Here is a 25,787-nt window from a genome sequence, read left to right as displayed (position 1 = left end):
TGCAGTGCTAAATCAGCTCCAGAAATAGCTGTCAGGCTTTGGGTTGTTTGTTTTTTTTTAAGTCAGGAGTTGTTTATTATAGTTATGAAGGCCTGATTATTTCTAATTACAGAATTTCACTTTTGAAACTTAAAACTAACCTTTCAGCAATTACATTTTAATGTAGTGATTGATCTTTTGAGTATATTTCCATTGTGTGGGATCTTGGGATTTTTTTGTTGTGGTTTTATGGGGTTTGTTTTTTTTTTTAATGACCAGTTTTAAGATTTTGAGAGAAACTGTGGTGTGATAAATCTAAAGAGGTGTGTTCACCTGAAATTAATGGCGAGTTGTGTTTTCTCTTGTGTGAGGGAAGAGTGAATCCACTAACAGTCATCTTGGTTTGCTACTGTTGGAATTCTACTGTATGTTTTCCAGTGATGGTAATGGAGATATTTTCCTCACAGGCCATCAAAAACAATGCTGGATTTAGAGTATGGATCCTGTTCTTCCTTGTGATGTGTTCATTTTCCTTGCTTTTCCTGGACTGGTATGATAATTAAAAATATTGTCTACATGCTTTTTTTGTAAACGTTTTGACCTTTTTTCAATGGGGCAGGCTATATGGCACACCTGTATTATCTTAGGCATTTTTCCATGCTGCTATTATGGAAATATTTTCCAATAAATAAGCATGTTCAAATACTGTTAGTGCAGACAGAGCTGGTATCATTCATTTGAAATCCCTTTATCAAACATGAAACCAGACTTAATCCTGCCAAGAATATAAAAACCTTTGAAAGAGCCAGTAAGGAAGCTACCAGCTGGAGCAGCTAAGAGAAGAGACAAAACTGCAGTGGTTTTATCAGTCACCCACACATCTGTGATGGTCAAAGTCCAGCTCCCAGTGTGCAGACCAGATCAAGAGAAAACTGTTACGGTGCAGAAGCATCTACACTGTCTCAGGCTTTTATTTAATCATACCACTTCAGTACACGGTGATCATTTTGCACATGGATGACATCTACTGCTAATCCTTTGAAACTACTCAAGTCAAGGATCAGGTTGATTTACTAGAAATAATAATGATAAGAAATCAACTGAAGAGCTTTACTTCGAGGTGAAAAGAGAGAACACAACACAAACAGATTGTGCAGTGAAACAGATGTTCTGGGTGCAAGAACGAAGCCAAAGCATAGACAGTGTTAAAGTACTAACATTTGGAGCAATCTGTATTAAAAAAAAAAAGTCTCTAAACCAGCTGTAGATCAGAATTGATAAACTCCCTCCTGTTAAATCAGAGGAAAAAACAGTTTTGACTTCAAGAAGCATAAGCAATCTGTTCCTCCTCAATTGCAAAGCTTGCTATTTGTTTAATTATTATCATTATGAGAGAGAAAAGTTGTTTCTCCTTAGTATTTACTTGTGCATTGAAGTTTTTATTGTCCTAAATTTAAGGGGAAAAGTACCATGAATCATTGAGGTGTGGGACAGTCCTGGGGAAGAGATCTTTCCCTGTTGTAAAACCTGAATATCCTCTGTAAATATTTTAAGAAATGTGTTTTGCCATGTCTCTTCTGAAATGTGTATTTCTATACATTTTATGCAGCAAGCAACAGCATCCTTATTCTTTACTCTGCACAGAGTGAAAATGTCAAAAGTTACATGTGAGCTACCTACATGCAATAAAGCACATGGCTACTAGAAAAGGCAAACATGGTACCTTTTGAATATCTTAACATAAGGCTTGAAATTTTTAAATGCAAAGAAAAATTTGGCACATAACTTATTGCTTTTTATGCATTCCACATACCATAATGACCTAGTGAAAAGCTGCGTTACTGTGTAATGCACATTTCATATCAAAACTACAGAATTTAAGTCATAATGGTTATTTTTACTGGTAAGAAAGGTGGTTGATAAAGCAATCCTACTGGAGAAAAATAAAAGTAGAGCTGACCATGTTTGTTCTACTACAGATCTGGAAAAGCAGCTCATGTTTTCCCTTCTGTATAGCCTACCAAAACCAGGAACTTTTGACATGTCCACTGTACCTTGTCCCATTTGAGTCACATGCTCAGAGGGTGAATGGCTCGCCCAGACGTGTCACACAGTTATTTTGTCTAACTGTTAAATTAATAAGATGTCATTTTTGTAATATATAAGATTTATAATAAAAATGAAACATTTCACACAAAGAAGAGATAAGTTTGTAATTACAATGGAACTTTAACGTGCATCCACAACACTATGTTCTTCTACATCTTCCCCCTCCCAAGCCGTACAGAAGCAGTTCTACTCTTCACTCTCTCACGTGTAGCTTTAAAGCAGCCATTGTTACTTCAGAGGCTATTGTTTCATTTGTGAGGCAGCGTGTTAAAAAGTATCAAACTGCAAACCATACAGAAACTGAAAGCTCTTCCTAATTAACAAAAAGGGAAAATGGCAATGTAATAAGAGAAAATTTAGGCATATTACTCCCTCTGTTGTATCCAACAAATCACATAGCGGACTATATCTACTGTGAATAGGCTTTCTGCCTCTTAGTTATGGATCAGAAGATGTCATTTTTCATTAGAACATCCTGAACTGTGTATTTTTCACACTATCCTCAACATCCATCACTAAAACTGCATTTTTCCAGACTGTCTATCTAGATTATGTTACAGTGCACATCGTTACCAAGATGCTAAAGCCACAGTGGAAATGCAGTTAAATCCTGTTGACAGCAATAATAAAACATTGAGCATGCCTGTTGCAGAGAACTTCATTAGCACTTACAAATTAACAACAGTAGAGAAAAATGTAAGAAAAATGCTACCTGACAGTTTCTTTCTCCATACAAGTCATTACATTATGCCCTTGACATCAATGCTGGCTATCATTCTTGCTTGAGCCAAAACTAAATATTAAATACAGCGTTCAGCTAAACAAGAGATCACTCTAGTTATGGCTGGGGTGTTTCAGTTTGCAAAATGACAAAGAATTAAAAAATTAATAAAGTATCAGTTCAGACAACAGAACACGTGATTTCTCTAAGGTCCAAGCCCTGAAAATCCAGTGAAGAAATCTGTCAGTATCCAATAAACTGCAAGAACATATCTAGCATTGGATTTTTTTACATTGAAAATGGTGTCAAAGCTCTAAAGCAATGCTGATATGCACCTTGTTTTATGCCCATGAATGTTCTGCAGCAAGTTTTGGTTTAGTTTTTTGTTTTGGCTTTGTGGGGTTTTTTTGCAAAGCAGTATCAGCAAACAGAAGCAATTGCACCATAAACATGAGTAACCTCTAAATTTTCCATAATTATATTTAATGAAAAGTTCCTTAAAGTCCCTTAGTTACCTTCAAATGACATAGTGTTAATAATTAGCTGATCATCCTAAGCTGATTTCTCAGAGGCTTCAGTCTCCTGTTCAGATAGTTTCTCTTCTGACAGGACTGTCATCCACGGGGACACTGAGCGCGTGATGGTTTGTTTGGCCAGATTGTAGTGGTTTATGACTGTGTAAAATTTCCCTCGAGCACTGGAGTCTTGTTCAGAGTAGTAGTTTTCCAACCCAACTGGAATGCATTGGTTATTCTGAAAAGAAAATCCATCACTTAGCTCACAGATACAGTCCCAGACACACAAAAAGCAGGTTAGGTTTGTTCCTTTTCCTTTTAGTCCAAGCCAACATTTACTTCCTGTGAGTCAAGATGCAAGACACAGCTATTAACTACAGAGCTGTCCTGCTGAGTTCAACGTGTTCTTCCCTGAAATCCTTAAACTACTCAAGCATTTGCCAGGAAGACCAATCTGCATTTACGTGCCAGAATAATCAAGGTACAAGGAACACACTTACCTAAAATTATTTTTTAAAATACTCACCTATTTTTGCTGGTTTTCCCCCCCTTGTTCCAACTGTTTGGTCTATACTTACAGATGTCTGCAGCCTACCCTCAGATTACCTTCTGGCACCTCAGTACAGTGTTTTCAGGCTGAGGGACCAAAATTAATACAGGCATATTGGTGCCGAAGTTTGAACAGTTTTATAGCCCAGTAAATAAGACACACAGTTGGGAAACATTGTGGGCGGCCGAGCTTCTGTGCAAGTGTGCACACATTAAGTAATAGTTCAGTCTTCATTGTCAGAAAGATGCAGCCACCAGCAGGCTTTTAAAAAGCCATCTGTAGCTGTGGGACTGTATTATTTCATTTCCCAGAAGTGCAAAAGCACTAGGTAGAAACTGCTAAATGCTCAGGGCTTTTCAAAGTGAAGTACCTGATTTAGAGACTTAAATACTAAGTAGCATCCAAACTTTGCTGTCATCTTAAAAACCAAAGCGAATGTGCACATGCAGTGCATTGGTCAGTACTGTCCAGCAATCCTTCCAGTGATGATGCAGCAACAGCCTACAAAGTAGATCTAGTTACACTGAAGGGAAAAATCATTTAGACATATCCTGCCTGAACAAAAGGAGCCCCCCTTATTAATCTTTAATAAAGAATAATTAATTATTTCATTATTATTAAAGAATAATCAAGGATTTTTTTCAAGTGTCTTTTAGTTCTTCCCTAGGAAGAGCTATACAAATGCCTCCTATGAAGTAGTTTATAATTGGAGATTTAGGAGCCTAGAAATCCTTCAAAGCATTGAACTACGAACACAGATTTCTCTCTTACTTAGGGGTAGAATCACTCCCCTTCAAAAGTCAATAAATACATCTTATTCCAGGGAAAAATTGAAGCATAAATACAGGTTGGGCAGAGAATGGATTGAGAACACCTTTGAGGAGAAGGACCTCGGGGTCTAGGTTGATGAGAAGCTCAGTATGAGCCAGCAATGTGTGCTTGCAGCCCAGAAAGCCAACCCTGTCCTGGGCTGCATCAAAAGAAACACGGCCAGCAGGTCAAGGAAGGTGATTCTTCGCCTCTATTCCACTCCAGTGAGACCCCACCTGGAGTGCTGTGTCCAGTTCTGGGCTGCCCAAGATAAGGACATTGAGCTGTTGGAGCAAGTCCAGAAGAGGGTCATGAAGATGATCAGAGGGCAGGAGCACCTCTCCTATGAGGACAGGCTGAGAGAGTTGGGGCTGTTCAGCCTGGAGAAGGCTCCAGGGAAACCTTATAGCAGCCTTCCAGTGACTGAAGGGGCCTCCAGGAAAGCTGGGGGGGGCTTTTCACAAGGGCTTGTAGTGAGAGGACAAAGGGGAATGGCTTTAAACTGGAAGAGGGGAGATTTAGGTTAGACATTAGTAAGAAATCCTTTACTGTGAGGGTAGTGAGACACTGGCACAGGTTGCCCAGGGAAGTTGTGGATGCCCCGTTCCTGGAAGTGTTCAGTGCCAGGCTGGATGGGGCTTGGAGGAACCCGATTTAGTGGGAGGTGTCCCTGCCCATGCAGGGGGGTTGGAACTAGATGATCTTTGAGATCCCCTTCCAACCCAAACCATTCTATGACTCTATGACTGTTTTGAAAAGAAATGGGCCATTCATTCTTCCTGCTTCCAGCACCAGAAAACTAAAATTTCTAAACTATAGCACAACTTTGAACTGCTACTGTTCTCATGGAACTTGGCAAACAAAACTTAATATTGGAAATTTCTGAGCACAAAAGCACACCCACCTTGCCTCAGAGGTTTGTTTGACACAGCACTTGAGATCAGATGCATTTTAACCCTGGGTAAGCAGACCCTTGTGCCTGTTCTGCACTGTTTTAAGTCAATGTAGCTTTTGCCATGGTCATAATAATCAAATGTGCCAGCTGCAAAACCAGGAACTAGCCTTAAAAAAAAACAATAATCCAGAAGAACTCTGAATAGCACTATTTGATATGCATGTTCACCTAAATCAAGCACACCATCTTCTGAAGTACTACCCATGCTTTATCTGGATAACTGACACTACTTCTGATGTGATAAAATGACTAATAAGTACATAGACAGAGAGATCAGCATAGTGATTATTTCAGCCAGTCACGGGGTGTAGTCACAATTCTAAATATTTAACATGGGGGAAGGAACACAATCCACTGATCTACTGAAACATGCCAAGGAAATTCAAGCAAATTAAAATGATCAGTGCTGCAGACAAGCCAAGATCACTGCCAGTCTAAAAAAATGCTTTTTGTAAAAAAAATAATTGTTTTACAACAGGCAAAATGACTTAAGTAATGTTATTTTTTGTAGCCACAAACATGCACAACATCTGAGCCTAAGAGCCTAAAAACACACAGAGCATTGTTTCCATCCTGACTGCATTTTTGCTTCCACAATTTCATGCTTCTGGAAAAGATGGGAAAAACCTCCCTTTTTACTCTGCTCCTGGTGTACTGCCCAATGAGAGCCCCTTCCCTTAGCTCCTCATCAAGGCAAGCTGTGCACCACTCAGGAATGACTGAGCAATGGAAACTGATGTCCATTCTCATCCTGTCACTTGCCTGAGACCTTCAGCTTATGGAAAACATTCCTCTCCATCCTTTTTTTTTTTTTTTGGTTGCTTCCATGGTTCCCAGGTGAGAGAAGTCATAAGCGAGGCCAAGAGGAGAAACTGGAATGTTCCAGAGTGAGTTGCTAGTTTTGTTTCTTTCACAACCCTTATATTTAAAAATCATTTGTGGGTGAAGGCCTTTGATGCTAGAGAAAATCCTGGTTGCCTGGTCTGTGTCTGGCTGTATGAAGATGACACATTTTGTTCCTCTGAAGACCCCAGTTATCTTCTGTCACATTGACTTTGCTGGGTCACTAATTCCAAACCTTAAGAGATGATGTTGTCTTTAACGCACTGAGATTACTTTGTTGTACTGTCCACGAGTCTGACAGAAGGCAGGTGCCCTGGCAAGGAAAGCTAAAGGGTAACAGATGTAGTATGGAGCATAATGAAGCCTCCAGGATGTTAGTGCACTCGGGTCTTTGAGGAAAACCCCAGTGAGTCAACAGCCAGTAAAGAGTGCTTCAGAAGAGTGATCTACACAACAGCTGTACTAGGGCTGTGTCAGAAAGCTTGAGCAAGCACAAAACTGAAGCTCAAGCAGTTTAAGATTGCTACACAAAGGAAAATAAGCACCTTTTTAAGCACACCTTCAAGCCCTGGATGTGTAGCACAGCAGAAAGGCTGAAAGCACTGAAGCCTTTGGAACTGCTCCATGTATGAGAGCATCAAAGCAGAGAAGAGTGAGTGACTCAGAGCTGCAGTAGCTCAGCCTTTATGGAGAGATTCCTATGGTACCAGGCTTCCTGAGGCAGGGGACACCTTTGCCCTTAACCAGGAAATCACATCAGCCTCCAAAGCCTGAGGACACTCAGGCCAGAGAACACTGTTGAGTCCACCTGAAGCACAAAGCCAGTCCACTCAGACATGGGTCACAAGGTGACAGGCTGCTTCATCTCTCTCACGACATCTGTGCCAAGCTGTGTCATGATGTGTTATGGACTCTCCCAAAAATAGATGCAAAGGCAACAAAACCAAATTAATGTCAACACTGGTAGTTTCAGGCCTTATGTAATTTGCTAACATGTTTATCCTCTAAAACTCTTAAGAGTTACATGACCAAAGATGCTGTGTCTCTGCTGTGGGAGAGAAACCCAACCAGACTGTTCTTCTGTTCACAGTGCAACTGAAATACAGCTAAGAAACTGTTCTCCCCTTAAGTATTTGCAACACTAGGAAGAAAAGACAAAAGAAGCCAGGAGACTGCAACTCAAAGGAAGGCACAACATGGTATGAAAGGAAGGAGAAGCAGCAGACTGTTAACAGACTTATGACAGGAGCATGTAACTGGCCATTCCCACCCAGCCAGGATCACATCCAAGATAGTCTCAGCAGGAACATTCAGTCTGTATTCGAAATTCCTCAAAGCCAAGAGAAAGCTTAGGAGAAAAAAAAAGGCTATTGTCCCATGAGACATGAGCACAGCAGGGATTCAACACTTGTCACAAGACAAAAAAAACAAGAGCAGAACCAAAGGCTGGATCTCCTGAGTTACAGCCAAATGTTCTAACCACAGTAAATTTTGCCCCTGAGCCCAGGGAAAGCAGTAAGCTTAAAAATGGAATGCTTGGACCTAAATCAGTCCAGCAGGGCATCGCTGAGTGCAGCTTTGGACTAGATTTTTGTAAGATATTTATGTGCCTTAAGTGACAGAATCAGAAGTCCTGAACAGGATCATCAAGGAGTGCTGAGGCAGCCAGCCCTTCATAAATATTTTTGAAGATCATACTAGGTAGCCATTTGATTCATTACATGACTAAATATTCTCTGAAAAAACAGAGGCAAGAATGCCATCACTGCTACTTTTCTTACCTAATTACTCTGCTAAATTTACAACTGAGAAATCAATGTTACCTTTCTGTCTTTCAGCCCAGGTCATAGCTGAGGAGCCAGCACTACCATCTCACAAGAATGCAGTGAGTCCCAGCCTCCCTTCTGGTTGGCACCAATGTTTTTTCCAAAAATGTGCCTTCCCTTTTTCAGCATCACTTCTGGCCTGTGGCAGTGGGGCTTGCAGGTCACTGTTCTAGAACAAACTATTTCTACAAAAATAACCCTAAGCCAATTCTGCAGCTTTTAATGAGGACATCACTCTACTTTTTCTTTGACACATATTCCAGTAATTTTTTTTCCTGCAGGTTTTATCACCCTCTTCTTTCCTGAGACACATGAATTTGGAGAAACACGCAATATTATACCACATGACCCAATAAATGAGGGCTTTGTGCAGACAACTGCAGATGAAGTAGTTTTGAAGGACAGTGGTGCTGGGACTTTACTGTATTTTCAATGCTCAAAGCACTAGTAAAATTAAAACATCATGAAAATTGTGCAATAGTACCACCTCAATTATGAATCAGGCAGAAAGAAACACAGCAGGAAGCACATTAACCTCTGGAAACAAAGACAAATTTCTATGCAATACTGAATGACTTAATTGAGGTTACACAGAAAACAGCACAGAGAATATTACATACGGTCCTATTTTTCTAGAATGTGTATGCAATTTACCTTGAAAACAAATCCTTCTGGACAAGTATGATCATACTTGTAAACCTTGTAGACTACCAGAAATACAACACACGTTAAGAACGCAAGGGCAAAAAGGACCAGCACAGTTACCTGTAAAGAGAAAGAAAAGATGCTCATGTTAGTAATGCCCTGCTGATGATATTGCTGTTTGTTACTGCAGGCAGCAGAAGCCAGTGATGAATGCACTTTACAGTAAAATCAAGCAAAGGATAAAAATAGCTTATTAATTATTAGGAGAGAACAGGGAAGCAGCACGTAAGTGCTTCTGCCTCCCCCTTCTCAGAGAACAAAGCAGATGACCTGGTCAGTGGCCCGTGGCCTCTGTACTGCAAGGCTTTTTTGGTTGTGTTTCTGTTCAGTACACACATGAGGCCAGGACACACTGAGGCTGCTTGGTCTGCTGCTTTTTCAGTCTTTGGATGATGCAAGTATAAGTCTAGTTTACGTCAGCTCATAAGCATGTTTGTTTTCCCTGTGCCTGTCCAAGAATGGAGTCAGGTGACAATAAATTAGCACAGGTGTCATCCACATAATACAAAGGTGACTTTAGCAAGGCAAGGAGAAAATAACGTCTGCCCTCTCTAATACGAGTTTGTTGCACCTGCTATGAATGTATGAATAGTTACACCAGTAGGTCTGCATGCTTGGTTGCTCAGTGCTCCATAGTTTATAGGTTGAAACAGCACTTCTTCATCACAGAGACTGTACAGGTGTCGTACACTGCCAGATCCACAAGGGAACACACCATGTTCAACACAGGGCTAGCCTCGAGGAGCTCCTTTACAGCTCTTTCCACAGTGCTCAAAGAGAAGCCATTACAGACTGCATTTCATGGCACTGACTTTCCACCATGTCCTTACATACCCCTCTGGTCCTGCATTTGCGCTGGAGGAAAACCCAAGATACCTTAAGTTGAAACTGAAATCAGTGTCAGTATCAAGTTAACCTTTCCCAGGAATAAGCCCCAAGCAGTTGGAGACCAGCAGCCTTCTAGGTGAGATGGGAAACAGAACTACTTCTAGAATTTCCTCACCTACTGACAAGTGAAAGCACAAGATTTTGGCCTATCAGTTACGCTGCAAAGCTCCCTAATTCACACCCGTTTTTGTGGAAGGTGTGAGCTGAGTGAATAGCACTTGTTGCCTGGGAGAGTGTCCCAGATTGTTTTTACTATTCTAAAGCTTCTGCTGACAAATGAGTAGCTCAAGGAGATTGCAGAGTAGGAGTGGAGTGGTTGAGCTTTTGTTTTGGGGGTTTTTTTGGCAAGTTAGAAAGAAGCCAGCATGTGCTACAGTGCAAGAAACAGTAATAAACAGAAACAAACAAAATTACATTATTAATTAATTAAAACGAAGTATGATATTATCTAAATCTCCAGGGAAATAAAGCAAACCAGCTATCTACACCTTCTAGAAAGAGAGCTTAGGCACATCAGGGTCAATTTTGCAAACAAGAATAATATGGTATTTGAGAAAGCAACCAAAAAAATTGTAGCTTTGCCTCTTGGTAAAAAACCAAACCAAACAAACACCACCACACACTCCCTTTATGATAAATCCCAGAACTAACAGGATTTGCAAAAATGCAAACTGTATGTGGCAGTGGGACTAGTACACTGAAGGACTGAGATGAACTTTTAGGGACTTCTCATGCTGGGGAAGTGAACATCACCATGGGCAGACAACAGCATGTGCTAAATTTCCTGGCTGAAATGAGGCTGGGGTGGTGCTGAAGCCAAGGATTTTATAAGGATTTCTGATAGACAGAAAACAAGCAAAAAAAGGAGGATCAGAGGAGAAGCAGGGAGAACTGCAGATCAGGAAGTAATTTAGCCATAAGCAGATGCCCAGGCCTGCACAGTCCACCTGCCCCACCAGGCCAAAGGGACCTAACCATGACAGGGCCACAAAGGAGGTCTGCAGCCCTGTCTGTGGGGCCACAGGACCAAAGCCTTTCCGTGCTGAGTTCCAGCTGCTGCTGGGTAGCATGAGAAGATGAGGAAACAGAAAGGAGGGAGCACTCTTCACCCAGCCCAGCAGCCCTACAACACACACATGGCCCAGTCCAAGTTACGGGTTTTGGGTCATTCACTTCTCACTGACTTAAGTGTACATTATCCCATTCCTTTTGCTCTGACAGTCACTGCTTTTTCCCTTAAACAGAGACTAGAAAGTGGGGACAAAAAAAGATAAAACTCCAGCTGGGATTATTGCTGAGGCTCCCCATACCCTACAAGATACATTCCACACAGCCTTCAAGAAAGGCTGCCCTCTCTAGGGGGCCGGAGACATGGGGCATGGACACCAAGCAGAACCAATGCTGTGGTACGGATCAGTTCAGCTCACATTTCTCTCCTCCACAGACAGGCAGAGTTTAAAATGGTTTGAAAAATATTCTCAAATCTCAAAGCTTTTAAAACATAGCCCCTGGCATCTTGATAGAAAGAAATAGTAGAATTACACCATTATTTCACAGACATAACCATTCCAATATACAGATGAGGCCTCAGGAACATACTGTACAGTTAGCAAGCTATTTTGTTGTTGAGACCAAATATTAGACAATAGAAACATGTTTATATTTCCACAGTCACTGCAGAATCACTGTCCCCAAAGCTCTGAAACTGTTTTCAAAAGTAATTATGTTTTTTGAAAGAGGTCAAAAAGCCCAGCGTTGTGAGGACTGCTGGAGCCTGGCAAGTTGCAGAGCCACAGCCTCAGGGTGCATCTGCTGAGACATGGAGCTTTTACCTGTTTCAGTGATCCACATGGAGCTGCAAATTCTCCCTGCTCATACAAGTCACATCCAGCATAGTTCTTCCATTGCCACACATTAAGCCACTGGAAAGAGCTCTAAAGCTCCTGGTTCATAATTCTTCCAGAATCTTTCACTTACTTTATTTACTGATGTTCTTAATTTTGGTATTAAGATGTAAATTTTTACTCTCATTATCTCCAATAATTTGCAATCACACTTCATTTGCAAATCCCTAATCAAGTAAGCTTGTATCCTTTCTATTAGAAGAGATACTCTCTTTTCTTACCATCCTTGAGGATATGAGTAACTGCTGTTTAAGTGAAGGAACAGTCACATATGCAAACAAAACAGATGGAAGGAAATCCATCACTGGATTCCAAGGTGATCCAAATCACTTGTTAATCCAATCCACTTCTCCCTTATAAGCTTAAAATCTTTCTCACAACAACCCACCACCAATGGTCCACAACGGCCAGATCCCCACGTTCACTTCTGAACCTAGTCAGCTTCTCTCCCCTTCCAGCAACACAGGACAACCCTACCTCCCTGCCTCACCTTCTGAGCCCTCTCCTCTCTGACACCTTTCAGAAATAAGAGCACAGAAAAAGGGAAGGCAACAACCTGCTCTAAAGATCACAAGCAGTACCAAAGCTGTGATTTATTGCTTTCTTCCACAGCAGCTTTGCACACTCACTAAAAACTGAAGGGAAGTTACTCTCTTCTTCCTACCAAGGCACTAGCAGCAACTTGACCTCTTCCTCTCTTCAAGGTAGGAGAGGATGCAGTGCATGAGCAAACACCACTCCCTCTGTTCTAGAAGGAAACCTTGAGTTTCTTCTCCTTGTGGCAGCCAGCTGGCTGAGAGCAGGACCCTGCACAATGGGAGCAGAAGTCTTTTGAATTACTATCATAATTCACTGCCATGTACATCCTGAAGAACTACAAGGTGCCTGTCACACCAAACTAGTGAAGGGCTTTTAAAACACTTTTCATGAAATAACTACAAGATAGCACAACCAACCACTTCTTTCAACTAGGAACCCATAGTATGGTTTTATTTTCATCCTGAGAGAGTTCCTTTGAAGGTTTTAAGGAGATCTGGCAGGAAAACTAAGTGAACAGAAAATATGACAAGATATTATGTACATGGCAGATATTTCAATAGATTGTAAGTGAAGAGCAGAAGGACAACATCTACCCAGAAGCCATTACGGTAATCAAAATGAGAGATGACTAATGAATGAAGTATACCCACAGCAAAAAGTCTTCAGTCTCTGTAAGCATTTAGCTGAACAAAGGAAACTCACCAGATCTTCCAACTACACTAACATGTAAACAGCTCCTGATAAGGCCTTACCATCAAAATCTGCTAAATCTTCCCAATCAGTCCAACTTTGTCTTCCCAACTTTGCTACAGCTGCAAAACACTGCAAGCTGTATTTTCTCTGCCTGGCTACTCAGTCTCCTCCTTCCACACTTGGCTAACATTTATTGTGCTTCCTTTTTAATCAAGCCAGAACATTATGGCAGATTTGACCAATTGCACCAACTGTGCCTGCTTCTCTTCACACCCTCTCCAGGCTTCTGTCCTTTCCTCAACAAATTACAAGCCCTGTTTCAAGGGCATGCACAAGTCTGCCCCTTTGCTCCTCAGAGCAATCTCTCCTTCCATTTTGCCTGTCTCCCACTGTTCCACTAAAGCTTGGGTGCCATCTGTTTTCCTTCTGCCTTCACTTCCACCTTTCTTGTCATGCACCCTCCTCTTTCAGCATTCAAGCCCAACTAGAAGCATTCCTGTTACTACAAGAAGTGCAACTAAAGTGAAACTAACAAGACATGCAGTAATTTTCACTGCTCAATCATGGCACTTGGTCACATCTCTGCTCTGCATCTATAGATTATCTATTTCAATTGCAGCTCCTTGGGAACACAACTTTCATTTCTGATTTGTCCATACAGTGCTAGGCACAGACTTGGAGCTAGCACTGAACAAGAAGACTGAAGACATACATTTACAGAGCACCTTTAATCTGGAGTGATTTACAACCAATTTATGCTTTGCTCACCAGTGAAATGCAAAGCCCTCTGGGATGAAATACAGCAAATCTGTACAACCATTTAGGACAGGAAATTAAGATTATTGCTATCTAATTTAAACTACAAGAGAATTTTAGGCAGGCAGACTATAATTACAACAGATTACATCTGGCTACATCCCAGAATCTAAAATTCATAAAACATAAAACATTGACTTCCCTGCAAATGGCCATGACCTCCATTTCACCTCTCTCTACTAAGATCCTGCATCTCCAGCTGCACAAGGCTCTCTACCAGCGCATTAGAGAACACTGAAATCACCTCTCTGCTTTCCTTAACATTCCTACTTTTCCAAAATTATATTCTTGCTTGTTATTACCTGGGCCTGTTCCTAGAAGTTTACATGAAAGATGCAACTGAAACAACGCACTTAAGGATTAAGAATGTTCAACTTGAAGTAAATGGCAACACGAAAGAAAAAAAGCAACTTTCACATCTCTACATGCAACACTTGGCTTGTGTTCATTCACAGAGCAATCCAAATGATACAGAACAACTTGGTACAATTTCCCATACTTGATACGGGAATATACATACATACACAAGATGACCAGTGACTCAAAAGACAACCAGGTTCCTCACTTTGGAAAAGTATTCCTGACATCATAAATCACGTTTAGCTATATGACTGGTATCTATCTATTAAACTTGACTTCTTCACCAGAACATTCATCAAGCCTTTGTGCTCAGAGACAATGATAGTCTTGGGGGCAGGCTGTACACAAAACAGGAGAAATCAAGACTGTCCTCAAACAGAGATGACAAAGAGGCAGAGAGAACTGGCCTGGACGCTTACCTGGAAATGACTGGGAGTAGCAGTAAAAAAGGCAGATAGATTCAAGAATGACAGTAACTGAAAAGCTACAGACCCACAGCTTATTAACAGCAACAGTGCAAAACAACACAACCAGCCTGCAAGGTAGGATTAATGAAACCTGAGGGAGATACTGTTAGACAAAAACATGTTAACGAGGCAGCGTCCTTCAGAGTCTAGCCATGTGGCTTAACACAGCTGTTCACAACAGTGTTCCCATCATCTTCCATCACACAGCACCATGTATTAGTTTCTTAACTACAGAGACCAAAGGAAGCAGTTCAAGAAACGCCATGGCCCCGAGATAAGAACCTTGTTACCTTCCCATAAAAATCAAGAAGGTATTACTGAGGCCAGGAGCAAGGCTAGTGGAAGTTACTACAGAAGAGGAAAGGCTATGTAGGTTTTACATCTAGATAGAGCCAAAACATCTGTGTCACCAGTGTCTCTGGTTCTACTCCAAGAAAAGGATTTTAAATGGGTACGATGGGAGAGGACACCTGACTTGGAGCAGGGGAACTGCTGTTAGGCATTCACTTTATTTGAATCTTCCAGCTCTGACTGTAAAAATATTCCTTTTAGCCAAAAATTTAGCAGGACTGTCAATGTTGTATCAGAGAATTATCAAACAATAAAAAAAACAAACCCACAGTAAAATGACAGCCATGCAGTGCTTTTACTTACATCAATTGTTTTACGACAGCAGTTACAATCTCCTTTATTTTTCTTGCTTGAAGTAATAGTGGAAAAACTCAAAGCCTGCCAAATGCTTATACTTGTGGGCAACTTTAATCCTGTGAGTAGTTCTACTGAAAAAAAAAACAACTACTCATGGCCATAAGTACCTGTCACCCTTCCAGCACTAAGTGACAGCCAGAATAGATTTAAGGAAGTGATATCCTGTATGGGAATCAGCCCGTGCTCCTAACAGACTCTTTAAGTGGGAGCAAAGACCTACTCAACACATAGAATAACCACACAGAAACCAAAATATTTTCCTTATCTCTGGTTATCTTTGCAGCAATAGTAGTCATGGGTGTTACTAAGAAGAGGTAAAAGTCTTGAGACGAGATTTGTTTTAAAGGATGCCTCTTTAAGACAGATCAAAAATGGAATATTTAAATACACCTTGCATACAGTTTTTTCAGTCTTAAAATGAGCAGATAAAGCTGTGAGGGCTGATTCTGAAAGGAAGTCTCAATTCCTCTTTCATAACCTCATGCAAACATTTCAACAACTGCTTGCTACTTGATTGTACATGGCTTGCACCACATGGTCTTACCACAGAAAGAAGCTTGAGGCTTTGGCTCTGCAGTTAGATGTATGTACAGATGTCAAGGATAACATCTGAAGAACTGAACTGCCTTTGAATGGAACCAAATGGTTTAAGGTATACCACAGCTTGGGTTTATTTAAGGGCTTGAAATTTATAGGGAAACATAAGTGTTTGCTGTCAAAATACTTCTCCACGTTCTTTATTTAGATTTACCCAAAGACAGGAAAAAAAACTAATGCTTTGAAACACCAGACAATTTTTGAAATCGATGGGTTTGTGCACAGTTGTCAATTGTAGCCCAGTTTAACAGGTGGCAGAACAGACATCCCACTACAAAATCCAACTGGAGTTTGTAAAAACGCTGCTCTGTCAAAGGAGGAGGCAAAGGTTTTGCGTCAAGTAACTGATACCATCAATTTTCTCCTACAGCAGCTTCCTCCTATGCTCTGATTTATAAGACTACTTTGAAATTACATTTCCAGCCTTGTGCTATTCTGTACAGCAAATAGTTTACAGGAGAGAAAAATCTGCCTTATTAAAAGATGCTTTCCAGATGTGAAGGATCAACTTCCCACATTAGCCTACACTGTTCAAAAAAAAAATCAAGACTTCTATTTCTCAATGAAAAATCAACTTCAGTGAAAAAAAAAATAATCACATCTTCCTTGGTGTGGTTAGTGCCATAAAAACAAATTAAAACAGCAGGGTTCTCAAGAATCAGGAAGTCTTCACATTCTTCAGATTCTGATCTGAATTCAGAATATGGCTTCATGCAGCAAAATTATACTTGCCTTTTTCTTTGTAAACATTCTCAGCTCTGTTGTAATAACTGTGGTAATGTGGATTGAATGCAGAAAATATATTTTAAAATTCTTATTCACCCAGCTGCTAAAATACCAAATTATCTACATGACATGCACATGCTGGAGTTGCTTCATTTGTTATAATGTATAATTTCTCAAGAACAGCTTTAGATGATCTGCACTGCTGAATCTTAAAAATGCAATCTGCTTTGTCCTTATTTAAGAAGTATATCTTAGAATACACATGTGAATTATTTGTAAATACGACTGACTTATTTTTAGCACAACATTTGAGCCATGTCTTGTGGCAAGCTTATGCACCAGTGATGTACAATATTCAAGTCATTAAAACGGCTTCTGAAGCTTTTTTCATCAACACAAGCCAAAGTCAATATCCTACCAGTTAAATAATGCATTTCATAATTATAGCAAATATTTAATTTTCCAACAAATATCCTTTTGCTCCCTCAGAATCAACAGCAGCAGTTAACATGATGGCTCACAATTAATAAGGACCCAGGAGAAAACCTCACACAATCGGTACTTTTCATCTACATATTTATGAAATTTCATCAATCATTCATGTAATATTTACTACTGGGAGTGGTGAATGAGACAACCATCCCTGCTGGAGAACCAGTCAGTTCTCTTTAAAATGTTGCAAGCAGCATAATTCAATTCTGAAAGGGACATTTTTAGGACCTGAATGTTCTGCACGAAACTATTGTTTTCAATTAACTGAACCACAATTTTCCTAATTGATCTACCCCCACACTCTTCTTTAGAAACCTAGACTCACAGCCACAGTGTGAATCACCCTTTAATTCCCAAGAGATACCAAATCTTAGTGAATCCTCTCTCTGCTGCAGTAGTTACCTAGCAGCAAAACCTAGCAACCCTGTAGTATGAGATTAATCCCAGAGAGATCCTCATAAAGTAATATCTAAAAGACATTTTATTTAAGTATGCCATCCAAAGGTATATAAAAATGTAATGCAAAAAACGCTCTGGCTTCTAACTGTTCAGATATGCAAATTAGAAAATACTACCTAACAGCACAAGGAGCTATTAATTTCTTGTTCAGCAAGGTCTCACTTGCTCAGCTCTCGCAAAAAAGACAGAAAGAACCCAGATCTACAGAGAGATATGCAAAATGTTTAGATGCAACTAAGATATTAAAAACCCTTCCTTATCTGCAATTTAATGTTCAAGTGATGAAACCCCTTAGTCCCTACAGCTAGTGGAGAAGTGCAAAATTCCCCCCTCAGCTATAGGTTCTGCTCAGTTGCTCGCAACCAAAATCCTAGCAGGGTACTCAAAACTAAACACTTTCTCCCCTTTCTCTTCTACAATATAGTATATCCAGATCACCTTAATGTGACCATGACACAGACAGAAGTCAGCCGGACTTAAGGCATCTTACCCCAGAATACAGTGTGCACAACCCTCACCTGAGAGGAAGGGGATTATTCTCAAGGACTGGTATTACGGTGCCAGGAGGAGAAAGAATGTCAGTCAGAATGCAGCATTTTCCCTGAGGGATGGGATGTCCTTACTCCAAATCAGGGAACAGAAAATCTGGAACTAGTTTTCTTAACTCCTTAGTAAATCCCTGTCAGACCCCATAACGTCTCCTATTAGCTATCTGGGATGGTTCCCCACACAGCTTACTGGGAACCTACCTGCTTCACTGTGTGTCTGAAGACTCCACCAGGTGACCTGCACCTAAAACATCTGTCCTGGACACACCCTGCAGAGTTCCTTTGTAAATGCAACCTAAAGCATCTAAGCCCCCCTTGAGCCTTCACTTTGTTTGTTTAGCATGATCCAGTTCCACAGAGATATACACCTGTCTGAAGGTGGACTTGGGCCTGTGCAGCTTTTAGAACCACTGGTCAGACACAGCTTCTGTGTTTTATTCTTCAAATTCCAGAATTAGAATCTTTGGGTGTACCCTAAAGCTCCTATCATGGAAACAGAGGTTAGAAGTGTGCAATATAAAGAGAACCCCAGTTTTACTGAAACTCTGTATATTTCCCTCATACTAAACATGAGGCTTTCCAAACACACTTGTGCACTGAGCAGTGTGGTTGCCCACTGTTTACAAGTGCTTGGGCATCCTTGGGCAAGATGCCAACTTAACAGCACTGAAAAGCTGTAGTCTTCATTTGCTCACAGAACAGGTAGGAAAGCATAAGCTTAAGTACCAACTTTCCTGCTTTGCTTTACTTAACAGAGCAAGAAAACCTACCATCCTCCAGTGACAAGGGGGAAAACTAATGCAATCCTTGCACCACTTTAGCTCTCAGCTCTTCTCTGGGACTACAAAAGGGAGTAATAGGGATGTGGGCACTAAAGAGTAAATCTGAGTCAGATTCTTGCTGAACTGCCATCTGCCAGTTACAGTTGTTGCCAAGCTGTAAGATACAATCGGACGAGGAAAACTGATAGCAAAGAGCTCTGGTATACATCCCTGAGCTGCCAAGTCATACATTAAACTATAAAAAAATACATAATAGACTATGGCAGTGCTTTTAAGAGAATGGTTTGGCCACAGTGAAAAATAGTAAACCAAAGAGAAAACAAATACTCTTGAGGTTCTTGTCCTTCAACAGTAACAGGAGCTTTATCCATGCCAGGAGAGATACCTGCATGCAGCCCACACACACCTGGGCCAGCTACATTTTGAAACCCACACACTGACAGAAAGGCCTTCTGAATTCATCTGCCAGAGAGGGACTACAAGCATTCATGCTGCCAGATTGGCTTTTGCTTCCAATTGGTACATACCAAACTACTTTACTTTTCTCATCTTCATCTACACCCACAACAGCCGTTCTTTTAGTTATAGCCAGTATCAACAACTATTGGCAATGGATTTTAAGCACTTCCATAGGCACAAATAAGTCATTACCCTCTTCAGATAGCACTGCTTACCTTAAATCTTTCTGAAACCCCTTCAGTGATGCTGATTGTGAATTCAGCTATTTTAGGAGTACGGAACTTTCCCTTCTTGCGATCAGGTTCATACTCTGTTTTCGTTTTGACCACAACCTTTAAACAAATAAAAATTAAAAAATTAAAAAACCTGTCAGCTGAAACTAGCCACAGCAATCTCATTTATACATTAACTCTTCTTTACGTGCTTACAAGCATATCTAGCACAATTTCCACCCCCCACTTTGTATAATTCTTCTTTTAAAGCCGCAAGCTTTAGTTATTTTTCCTCTTACAGCAATCATCAACAAAATTATCTCTCAAAGCAGCTTTGGTGGACCTACAGGAAGACTTGGAATGGAATGGTTTCACAGACCTTTATTTTTTTCAGCTGCAGCGGTACTGTGCCGCTGTACTAGGCAAGCATCTACATAGTTCAATCACAAAGCCCTTCCCCACTTTCCTCCTTGTATAGTTGGAAAATAGCCACCTCCCTTTGCTTCAGGAGATCCCACTAATGGAACTTAAAACTGGAGACCAATAGGATGAGACTATCATTGAAGTGTTCTTTGATGGCAGGATTTTGAGTTTAAAAGAAGTTAAATGACCCATCTAATTGCTATTTACGATGTGCTAGACTCTCGACACTTATTTTTAATATCTACCTTTTGAATTACCAGCTGCAAGCAGCAAGATGCACACAGACCTTTGTGTTAATGAGATTTCTTGAAAAGCCCAAGGCTCTTCAGTTTATTCCTTGCTATGAGCCATTGCCCCAAACTACACAATTTAGCACCTTACTTCTATTCCTGAAATACCCATAACGTCAGTCATATCTCTGGTGCTCTCCTAAGCATTCTAATTGTACAAAAGTTTCACATAGCTAACCTATTTGCCTCATTTTTGTTTTCCACAATTCTAGGCTCTTTTTCAAAGTACCACTCTCAAGATAGGCTGCAGTTTATTGTACTGACAGCACTATTTGTTCAATTTTCTCTGTTGGTCCAAAGAAAAAATATCTAGACTCTTCCAGATTTTTAGAACCAGATTCTATCCTTAGAGCAGCCAGTGGTAATAGCAACTACACTATTCTGAAATTAAGATTGTGACATTTTCAAGGCCAGATTGGGGCTTTAAGCAACCTGGTCTAGTGGGTGGGGTCCTTGCCCATGCAGGAAGGTTGGAACTAGATGATCTTTACAGTCCCTTCCAAACCATTGTATGATACAGGTAGACAGGGACTGAAATTAAAGCTTTAGGTTTCCCTCTCCTCAATTCCCTGAAATGGTATCTAGAATGTGTAACTGTACCCAGACTCAGTACCACAAATCTTATTAGAAACTTGTTCAGCTTTACACATATATCTGCAGGATCTAGGTTTAGAAACTACTTTACCAATATTCAGCTACAAGTAATAAGATAAATTATTATTAACTATTTAACTTTACAACTGCCCAACAGCATCATGGAAGTAAGCAGAAGATTTTTTGAGTGCTTTTTGACATTTTACTTCCCTTCCTCCCCCTTTATGTTGCATAATCTCAGGCAACTCAGATCACATTCAGCTGACACTGAACATACAGTTCTATCTGCTTGGTTATGTAATGTCTTCTTTTGTTTAACATATCTAAATATAAATTTAAATCAGTTCTTCCTTTTAATTTAGAAGCTGTCAAAATCATGAAATCCTTAGAGCTGTAGTCACTACTGTACAAGAAGTTATGCTTCACTGCCATACTGGAGCCTTGTAAGTGAATAAGCATAGATATATGAAGCATGTACTCCTATTAATTATACATGAGTGTCTTCGTACTTCAGAATTTGATCTGTGTCAGTCTTGACTTAATAGTGTTTCTTTTCGTCACATCAGTAGCTCTACTACTGCCACTGAGTCTGCAGCAACCAACAAAGACACACTGATATGACTAACCAGGCAGTTACAGAAGTTAGCAAGATCAATGTACACAAGTTGTTTTTTTCTTCCTCTCTATGTTCACAAAAGGACAGGAAAACTAATATACAAATAGCCAGTGGAAAGAATAGAAAATCCAATCAAATATTCCTTTATTTAAGCTTCTAGTCAGGTTGTACATTTATTTTTGTTGAAGGCAAATGTCATGAAGGTGAGGGGAATACTGCCCCATTCTGATATTTGCAATCAGGCTGACACACAACCTCCTGGGTTCATTAAACCTGTAACCTATACAAATCCCTCATTCAGACTTCTGCTTTGCAGTGCTGTAAAAAATTCTTTTGGACATTGGTCCTTGGTAATTGGTTATATCCAGTCACCAGCTGGTAGGTCTATCAGACACAGTAAGACTTAACTCGTTTTAAAGCCTTAGGGTGCAATTGTGTTCGCAATTACAAGACTTACACCCATGTAACCAAGGGTAGAAAACAAACCTTCCAGGCTCTCTAACAGCTGTTATGGCTTACTGCATCTATGCCTGCCAACTGGTCACCACACACAACACAGAATGACGCTGACAGCGATTAAAATGGGAGGTCACACATTTATTTGTAATGCCTACAAGCAACACTCTACCTAGGCAAATCTCACAAGCTAAAATTCTTTACCTCAAGGTAAGGTTATGTGATCTTTTTCGAGCTGTGGGGAATGTACAACTGTCAGTTTATCTGCAAGTAGAACTGAGCTCATAGAGGACACAATGCCAAAAAAGAAAAATCAGCATGAAGATATCACAGCATTTCCCAGTTAAATGTTGCATTTTTCAAAGACCACAAAGCTTTTTTGCCAAATGCATATGTGAGAAACATGCAAGTAAGTATCCCACTAAAATAGGATACTCAAAACAGAATACTAAAATATCTGAAAAAGCATCCTGCTGCTAATTATGCTTTACCTGCAATTACACTTAACCAAATTCTTTATTGTGAGCATAAACATATTTACAGGCCATGACATCAACTTCCTAAATCCTTAATATTTAATCATTAGTAATCAAGTCATGTAATGAGGAATCCAGGATGCACATTTTCATTCCAAACTGTCACCAGCACCCTGGACTTCCCCCTTCCAGATACAGAGCATCTGTAGGGTTATGACCTATGACCTCCTATCTGGAGGGTTATGAACCAATTAAGTGGCCAAGGAGAAAATTCGGTGGGCTGCTCTCATTTCCTTATTTCAGCTGGGACTAGCATTAATTTCTTACTGAAGCACAGAAGGACCACTGAAGTTCTTTCTCTGTGGTCAGTCTGCCCGTGTCCATCTTGCAGAGACATAAAGCAGTGGTTTATTCTCCTATCAGGGGGTCTTTTTCTGGACAGAGAAAATGAGTGACAGTACACCATACCTTCCAGATACAGAAAGGAAAGATACAGAATAGGAAGAGCTACGACAACACAGAATAGAGAAGCTTGCATTTATATGTATATTTCATACAGAGGCACTGAAATCTATATAAGCCTATTGCAAACAATTTCTACTGCTTTTTAATGCAAATCACTACTACCGAATTTTCATTAGCTTAGCTGTTAGTATTTTTCCCCGGAGGGAACTAGCATGCCTTCAAACACCACGTATTTCTTGACATTTCTAAGCCGCTTGTTACATGTAACCTATTCTTTTGTTGTTTCCCTGAGATTTGGGTGTGATTCTCCGGGGTGGAAACTAAAGCCTACTGTACCTTATCAGGAGGTGGGAACTGGAGCTGATTGACATCCAGGGGTGTGATCAGGGGGATGGTGTCAAATCCATCCTCCAGAAGGGGCTGCTTTGTGCTCTTCTCGCTGAAATTATTCCCCAGTTTCACCATTCTTCCAGGATAGAGGGATTTTCTGCTGGCACACACAGGCACAGAAATGCAAAGCGTCAGAAACTCGAAACGCACCAGACCTTTCCCCAGCCCCCGGGGAACGCGAATCACCTCAGGGCGAAATAATAATAATTTAAAAATTACGTGTTGAAGTCCCTGTGATTCGATCGCGGTTTGCCGGCTCGGGAAGTCAGAACAATGGCCAGCACTTTGACGGCCAAAGTTTAATAAAGCACCGAATCGAAGAAGAACCACGGGCACCTCCAAGCCCCCGCCACGCTACCCTGCCGCGAAGGCGAGCTCCCCGCACGGCCCCGCTGCGGCATCGCCCCTCAGCCGGCGGCACCGGGCGGCTCCGCTGCCGCCCCCGCCCCGGCGCGGCTGCCAGCCCCGCAGAGGGGCCGCGCCCCGGGACACCCCGCGCCCGTCCCCGCCGCGCCCCGGGGACACCCCGCGCCCGTCCCCGCCGCGGCGCTCCCCCCGCCGCCGCGGCTCCCGGCCCTCCCGCGGGGACGGCGGGGGGCGAGGCAGCGGCCCCGCCACTCACCGCCGCGGCTCCCGGCCCTTCCTCGCAGGGCGGCGAGGCGTCGTTCCGCCGCGGGCCGCGCAGCAATGGCGGAGCGGGGGGCGAGGCGGCGGGTCTCCCTCGGCGGGGCTGAGCCGGGGCGGTGACGCAGCCGCCGCTGGCTGCGGGCAGCTCTGGAGCGGCAGCAGCACAAAGGGCCCCGCGGGGACGAGGCGGGCAGCTCCCCCCCGCCGGAGACTGGCGCAGCGGCAGCAGGTGGAGGCGGCGGCGGGACCGGGCGGGACGGGACGCGCCGCCCCCCGCGCCCCTCCCCGGGCGGAGCCGCGCGGTGGGTGCGGGGCGGGGGCTGCCGGCGCGCTGCGCTAACCGCGCCCCGGGCGGGCGGCCCGGGCTCGGCGGCCGCCGCGCAGCCCCTCGCTTGTCCCCGCGCTGGGGCGCTCCCGGCGGGGGCAGCCTCGGTGCTTCAGGTGGGGAGGCTGCGGCAAACGAGGCGGCGGCAGCAGCTGGGAGGAGGCCCCGGCCCGGCCCGGCCCGCCGGCGGGGCGGTGCGGTGCGGTGCGGTGCGGTGCGCGGGCGGCATCGCCGGGCGGTGAAGCTTCGTCCTTAGCGCGTCTCATTTTTTCCCCTCCAGCCGTTCTGGCCGGGAAAGGGCGAGCGTGCTGGTTAGGGCCGTGAGACCGAGTTCCCTTCCTGCAGAAGAAGGGAATAATGTATCAGAACCGATGCTCGCGTCACTTCAAGGTAAATGCGTATTTTGCAGGGCTTGGCAGCCCGAGTGAGAGAGGACATCGTACGGCCTTGTCTGTCTAAAAATAAACAAATTGAAAAGTGATTCATATTCCCGGTGCTGCTCCCCCTAACCCCAGGCAGTCCGCACGCTAGTGGTGTGGTCTTGCCGGTGCGTGGCACCGCGGCGTGCGGAGGGAGCAGGGCTGTCCGCGCTGCAACAGGTGCCGGGGACGCCCCGGAGGGAAGGGCAGCCGGGGGCTCAGCCTGGGCCAGCCTTGTGCTGCAGAACAGCGAGCCCCTGCTCACGGGTGACAGCGTGAGCAGCCCTGCTTTTCCCTTCTGTGCTTTGAGCAGGCACAGATCGTAGGCAAAATACTGCAAAGTAATAAAAATTAGGTTGCAGTCAGGAACTTGAAAGTGACTGCAATTCTTACTTCAAATTATCATGCGCTCAGAGCACCGCTGCGGTGCTTTTATTCTGCCGTTCGGACAGGATTTTTCTTGGTACCATAAGGCACAGGGATTAAAGGTTTGCTTGTGCTCAGGATCCAGCTGTCAGTCCACAGAAATATTTAACCGTACTGATGCAAATGTGATCTGCAGAGAGAAGTCAAGCCATGCTGATCATATCTTGCCCTGGGAACTGGTATGCTACAGACGTGGCTTTCCTGTGTTTAAAAGCTGCTCAATGGTGGCTGATTCTAAAATGGGCACAGTCAGAATCCAATAACAGTTTGGGCTGGAAAAGACCTTAAAGAGGATCTATTTCAGCTAGGTGTTGCCAGCAAACTTGCTGAGAGTATGTTCAGTTCCGTTGTCCATGTCCCAGCAAAGATGTTGAACAGCACTGGTTCCAGTGCTGACCCTTGAGGAACACCACTCAGCACTGGCCTCCATTTGGACATTGAGCCATTGACCACTACTCTTTGAGTGCGACCATCCAGCCAGTTCCTTGAAGCCAACTCTTTACCCACATGTGTGGGCAGAGAACACCAGACACTTCAGCAGTAAGCCCTTCCACATACAAATCAGAATTTTATGTCTTTAATGAGAATTCAGGTTTTTCTATGCAAACTATTGCAA

At 42.4% G+C, this 25,787-nt stretch overlaps 2 protein-coding genes across 4 annotated transcripts in view; one reads left to right on the top strand and one right to left on the bottom strand.

The window, feature by feature from the left end:
* Positions 1-559, top strand: part of STX18 (syntaxin 18) — a 65,903-nt gene extending 65,344 nt beyond the window's left edge. For both annotated transcript variants that reach the window (XM_051616553.1, XM_051616554.1), the window contains one exon: positions 447-559. In XM_051616553.1, the coding sequence (XP_051472513.1) occupies positions 447-542 (96 nt within the window). In that variant the 3' untranslated portion in view covers positions 543-559. The remainder of the gene's footprint in view (positions 1-446) is intronic.
* Positions 560-2,136: 1,577 nt separating this feature from the next.
* Positions 2,137-24,282, bottom strand: NSG1 (neuronal vesicle trafficking associated 1). 2 transcript variants are annotated; one of them, XM_051616556.1, is made up of 5 exons: positions 23,997-24,282; positions 23,321-23,471; positions 19,668-19,784; positions 8,963-9,073; positions 2,137-3,562 (listed from the first exon to the last, which is right to left on the bottom strand). In XM_051616556.1, the coding sequence occupies exons 2-5, from the start codon at positions 23,447-23,449 to the stop codon at positions 3,362-3,364; spliced, it is 558 nt and encodes a 185-aa protein (XP_051472516.1). In that variant the 5' UTR covers positions 23,450-23,471; positions 23,997-24,282; the 3' UTR covers positions 2,137-3,361. The 2 variants fall into 2 exon arrangements, with proteins under 2 accessions (XP_051472516.1, XP_051472517.1); XM_051616557.1 differs by lacking the exon at positions 23,997-24,282 and adding an exon at positions 23,594-23,617.
* Positions 24,283-25,787: the final 1,505 nt, after the last annotated feature.

The sequence above is a fragment of the Apus apus genome, chromosome 4 (assembly GCF_020740795.1).
Source record: "Apus apus isolate bApuApu2 chromosome 4, bApuApu2.pri.cur, whole genome shotgun sequence".
Taxonomy (NCBI): Eukaryota; Metazoa; Chordata; class Aves; order Apodiformes; family Apodidae; genus Apus; species Apus apus.
Note: the sequence above shows the minus strand (reverse complement) of the source record. Positions and strands in the feature narration are given on the sequence as shown.